The following is a 6,000-nucleotide window of genomic DNA, read 5'->3' as shown; positions in this document are numbered from 1 at the left end:
AATCAGCTGTTTTATGTTTATGCTGTTTTATGTAAGGAAAATTTAAGATGCCTTCAGCCTTTTTAACTCTCCCTCCCTCTCTCTCTCTTTCCTTTTATCCATATCTCTCTCTTCAACTCCCTACTCATTAGGACCTAGGAGCACATTTGAATTAAGTTACCAACAGCTGTTTTATGTAGCAATCAGCTGATTTATGTTGTTCTGCTGAGAGAACGCATTTTAATTAGGTTGCCAACAGCTGTTTTATACAATCAGCTGTTTTATATTATTGTTGGTGAGACATTAAGATGAAGGTATGAATATTTGAATAAAAGGAAAACTTAAGATGCCTTCATCGTTTCTCTCTCCCTCTCTCTTTCCTTTCCTCTCTCTATCTCTTCCTCTCCCTTTCCTAATTTTTTCTCCATGTTCTGTAGAGTTTTCTATTTTTTTAAATAACTTTAGCTGACTATTTTTGTAATTTCCATATGATTTGTAATATTTTCCTTAATGATTTTCCTGTTTCTATTTTCGTTTTGGTTTTTTTGTTTCTTTAACAAGGTAAAATTTTCTGAGACCTACTAAAATTTAGTTAGTTATTGTCTTTTTACTACTTCTTTAGCTTCTTTGTATAATTTACTTAAAACGTGTTTTTTTTTCTTTGTTTTTTTCATTTTAAATTTTAGTTATCTGCTTAATTCATTAGGGAGCTCTATTGGAATATTGTTGTTAGAGGCGGAAAAAAGAATAACCTTTATCTCTAGCTAATTGTATGTAGGTATGTTTGTGTATATGTATGTGTGCATATCTGTTGTATGTATGGGTAGGTAGCCATATCCCGCAAAAATCTACTCGGTAAGGAACAATATAACCATATCGTGATTATTTTCACCACTCAATATGGCAATGTGTTTGTTGTTATTTGCTTCTCGAGATTTCTTGACATTTACCAATTCCATTGTGGCACAACCACCTGGACCCGGTTCTTCACTGCCTGCTCGTTCGGGTGAAGTCGTAAGAATCGTATCATTTGAATTTGAATTGGAATTTTCGTTTGCATTTTCTTCCATTAAATCCAATGCCATTTCCAATTCAGAATCTTCAATGAGTTCGCCCTCGGTGCTGGCGGGATCATTGTCCACATCCTCATCCACCTCCATTGCCCTTAGGTGGTCCATACCGAATTCAAATTGTTGCTGTTGTTCACTTTTTTTCAGCGACAATTCGGCCGTGGGCATTGTGTCGAGCGGTGTGTTGGGCGAGAGCGGCGAGTGCCATATGGTGGTGGAGAAATCGTCGGGTTTTATAAGCGGTGGTAAGCGTTTGGCCTCATTCACAGCTCGATAGATTTTCAATGAAGACCCCATTGCCGTCGTCGTCGTCGTCGCCCCCGCCGTTGTTAAAGATGGCGGTGGCGGTGGTGGTCGTAAGGGTGGTGGAGACGGCGACGGCATTGTTGCCTGGGATTTCTTCTCCACCTACAAACTGGTAGCACTGGATGTTACTATGGAAATATCGGCGGAATGAAGCATATGCGAGTGATGCGAATGATGTTGATGATGCTGCTGGGCTGCCGACGACTGGGCCAACTGGGCCTGCATTTGTTGCTGTTGCTGCTGCTGTTGTTGTTGTTGCTGCTGCTGTTGCTGGCTAAGCTTTTCCTTTTTCACCCTCTGCTTCAGATGAACTTTGGCATGCCTCTTCTTTTCATCGGAACGTGCAAATTTCCTGCCACAAATGTCACAAGAGAATGGTTTCTCACCCGTGTGCGTTCTAATGTGGGTGGTCAGGTGATCGGAACGACTGAAGGAACGCATGCAAATGCGACATTGGAATGGTTTTTGCCCGGTGTGGATGCGTATGTGGCGGGTTAGTTCATCGGAGCGGGAAAAACGGCGATCACAGTTCTCCACCGGACAAGCATAGGGCCGCTCATGCACCGGTGTCTTGCTGGGACGGTTGGGATATTTGCGCGGCTTCACCGGGACCAGTTTCAGTGGCATGGCACTCTGTTGATAGACTTGGGAAAGGATTTCATGGCCCTTGCTGGTGGAGGGACTGTATTCGGCCAGTTGGACCACCGAGAATGAGGCCTGAGATCCAGTACCGGCCGGTCCACCCGAAGATGAGCTGGCCGATTGCATGTGGTGGGTGGGCGTGTGTGTGGGCTCAGCATAGGCTTCTTGTTTGGGTATAATGCCGCCACCCAAGGCCGTGCTTGATGAGGCGGAAGATGGGCCGGGTAGAACCAATGTGGCCGTTTGCTGGCCACCCGTTGAGTATTCTGCCGGTGAATCAAGCCATTGATATTTCGGTGTGGCCACACCCATTTGCTGGCGATACTGCTGCAAATCATGGGCATTTTGGGCCTGCTGCTGCATATCAGCCAGGCTGGTGAAGGTGCCGGCACTTCCATAACTGGGCGGAGCTGTTTGCTTGAGGAGTATGGGGGAGCAATCCATTTGCAGGCCCAAAAGCTCTACATGACGATCGTCATAGGCGGCGGCAGCAGCAGCCGCAGCTGCAGCGGCATGCATGTGATGTTGGGCCGAGGGTGAGGGAGTTGAGGCGGGAATGGTTGACTGTTGCTGATGGCTGGCATAGTGGGCTTGGCTGGCATTTTGGGGTCCAGGACCCAGCAGACTAAACATTGGCGGTTGGAAGAGGGCCTTATCGGGACTGGGCAGATTCCAGCTGTTACCCAAACCGGCCGAAGGTGGGGACATGGGTCCGGGCAAAACAGCCAGGGAGGGTGAATGCATCTGGGATTGTTGATGTTGTTGTTGTTGTTGGCTGTGTTGCTGTTGTTGCGATTGATGATGTACATTGACAGCAGAGCCGGCGGCGGCTGCTGCAGCCGCAGCTGCGGCGGCCGATGCGGCATTTAGGCCACTCATGGCGGCGCTATTACCTGTGGTAGTAAAAATGCCACGATATGATATTTTACCACTACTACTACTACTAGAGGAGCTATTGTTAATTGCATGCTGTGATTGTTGTTGGTCTTGTTGTTGTTGTTGTTGCTGCTGTTGTTGATAGTGATGATGGTGTTGGTGTTGTTGCTGATGATGGTGATGGCTGTGGTGTTGTAACTGGTGTTGGTGTTGTTGCTGTTGATAGTGTTGGTGTTGTTGCACATGCAGTTGGTGTTGTTGTTGTTGCTGTTGCAGGTGTTGTTGGTGTAATTGATTGTGATACATTTGGTTTTGTTGTTGTTGTTGTTGATAGTGTTGATGATGTTGTGGCGACTGTTGGCCCACATGCATGTGTTGTGTATTATGTTGCTGTTGCTGATGATGGTGTTGATGATGCAGCTGGTTGTGTGGCGTTGTGGTATTGCTTTGTGTTGTATGTGTTTGACTGGATGTGGCCGGTGTCTGACTTAGTTGTTGCTGTTGATGATGATGTTGTGTTGTTGTTGTATTGTTGTGTAAGGTTGCGGCACTTGTGGTGTTTGTGGTGGTGGTTATGGGATACATGGTACAACAATTATTACTTGTCTCTTCCTTAACAATTGTTAATGTAGGCGGGGTACTGCGCTCCTCCTTCAGGGGGCTGCACAACACCGGACTGGCGGCCACCGGGTGTGGCTCCAATGACAAATCGTCAGATTCAATTGAACCTGAAATGAAAAAAAAAAAAAAATAAAAATGAAAATTCAATTAATAAGGGAAACATAAAAATTGAAAGGGGTATTGTGAGTTTTGAAGAAAAAAAGTCTACTTTTGGGGGTCAAGTAAAAAATACATAGAAATCTTCAAAATTTTTAAATCTTCTCTTTTAAGAATTTCTTCCATATGGAAATGAAAATACTTGCAATTTTTGGTGTCTATTTTTAGGAATTCAATTTGGTGAAATATTTTCATATTTGTTTCTTTCCAATAAAATATTGAAAAGGGTTTAAATTTTAGGTTTTGGTAGATTTTTAAAAATTAATTTGTCATTCAGAAGTATTCGTCAGAAACCCCAACAAAGATATGTGTTCCTGATCAGAATAAATTGATAAGGCGATTTAGCGATGCTCGTCTGTCAGTCTGTGATGATAGAACCCCCATTCTTTATTCGATAGCTTTGAAATGTGGCACAAAGTTTTATATTATATGCCGGCTGATTGGTATTGAAAATGGGCTGTATTGATCCACATTTAAATATATTTTCCCTCCAGAGTTTCTATATTTTGATGGTTTCTGACACAATTTCCAACCAAATTAGCTGAAACTTGACAGTTGGGGTTCTTCGTAGGTCTGTTTCTCTCTTAAAAAATATTCTCCACAGGCCCAGTAATTGGTATGGCCCCCATATAACGGTACCTCCACATTTTCGGTATTTTTTAGGTTTCTGCTACAATTTCCAACCACATTAAAAGAAGCATGACAATTGGGGTTTTTTTCTCCATGCAAAAATGTTATATTCCAAACCATATAAGTTTATCTCCCGATTTTCGGCATTTTTTGCAAAAAATATTCCATTCATGTCCACTAATTTAGCGCCTATATAAAGGTAACTTCCGATTTTTTTGCATTTTGAAAGTTTCTGCCAAACCCGATGTGGTGCCTACTTATGGGCACTTGGGCTACCAGCATTTCCAAAATATTATTTTTTTTTTTTTTTTTTTTTTTTTTTTGTTTCAAAACTTCCTGTAGTTTGATTTCTTTCCTTCATTCCAAAATCCACCAAGTGTTTTGTCTTTTGTGACAAAACAGAATTCCCTGAAATATTTCTCTTTTGAAACTAAACATTCCTTGTCATAATGACACTTTTGGCGTTCGGCAAAATAACATCAAATGAAATGAAAAAAACCGAACGTGAATTGAAAGTGAAGCCTTTTCCATGTCTAGAAATGTAACGAAGATCATTTAAAACAGAGACACTCAGCTTCGGCGAGAATTCCTGGGAAATCACCTTACGGGAGGTCTAACTTAAAGGAGGGTTTATTTGTCTCCGATGCTATTTTATGCTTGGCACTTGGGCTTTTGATTTGACGGTTCGATCAATTACATTCTCAGGAATTTACAATCATCAGCATCAAGAAATGTCGTTTTTTGTTTTGCCAAGATACGGAACAGAAGCAGTATAACTGGTGTCAACTCAATAAACAGAAAGACAGACGGACGGACGGAGAAGATTGGAGAAGACCAACCCAGCAGCCAGTCAGTCGGCCAAGTGTTAGTTGAGACATCTCAGCTGTGAGTGGCAAAAAAAAAAAAAAAAACGAAACAACAAAGTCAAGTAGAAAATCACAGCTTTTGCTTGATCGCAATAAAGGCAAATGGAATAGCAAAAAACCGCCTCAAACCTTACAATCAAAGCAATTGCAATGGAGTAGAGCATTAATAGTTGCAATTGTTGTTGCTGTGGTTATTTAAGCTTTTGTTGTTGTTGTTTTTGCTGATTTCCCCCTACAGTGGCGCTGTAGTTAATGATGATGCCAAGCTAAGAAAAAAACAAAAACAATGAACCCTCCAACAACCCTCCTTCTTATCGCACTCACACGCTCAGCTTTAATGGAAGCTGTATGGAGTATTGTTTTATCGTCTCAGTCATTTCTTAATGTGAGGTGACATCAATCTCTTGGAGCGTTTTAAGTTTTTTTGTTGTTGTTTTTGCGTTTACATTCAATTCATTTCATTCATTGTTTATGATCATTTAATATTGGTTTTCAACAAATGACGGATATTCGATGTTGGGAGTTGTTTTTTTACGGGGTGTTATGGTCCTGTCCGGCTCTCCGTCTGTCTGTCCGAACACTCAGACCAATAATGACTTTATTTATTTATGCATGTGTAGTACAGATGACGAATGACTCGTTACAAGTTTATTGACATACTGTACTCAATGTCAATGTTAATGCCTGCCGGCCTGGGAGAACGTTAAAGATAAATAAATCTGGTGCAGTTTTTTTTTCTGCAGTTTTATCGCAGAGTGAATAGAGGGGAGGGGGTTTCGTTGGGAAAATAAACGACTGTAGAAAAATATTATATAATATTGAGAGTTATTACTTATGGTGATGTATTGTGGGAA

General features: G+C 41.8%; 1 protein-coding gene across 1 annotated transcript in view; it reads right to left on the bottom strand.

Moving 5' to 3' along the window:
• Window positions 1–1,456: 1,456 nt before the first annotated feature.
• LOC131800511 (dendritic arbor reduction protein 1-like) overlaps window positions 1,457–6,000 on the bottom strand; it is a 31,222-nt gene continuing 26,678 nt past the window's right edge. Inside the window, exon 3 of the mRNA XM_059119424.1 lies at window positions 1,457–3,601. Coding sequence (XP_058975407.1) covers window positions 1,458–3,601 — 2,144 coding nt within the window. The 3' untranslated portion in view covers window position 1,457. The remainder of the gene's footprint in view (window positions 3,602–6,000) is intronic.

The sequence above is a fragment of the Musca domestica genome, unplaced genomic scaffold (genome assembly GCF_030504385.1).
Source record: "Musca domestica strain aabys unplaced genomic scaffold, Musca_domestica.polishedcontigs.V.1.1 146, whole genome shotgun sequence".
Lineage (NCBI taxonomy): Eukaryota > Metazoa > Arthropoda > Insecta > Diptera > Muscidae > Musca > Musca domestica.
Note: the sequence above shows the minus strand (reverse complement) of the source record. Positions and strands in the feature narration are given on the sequence as shown.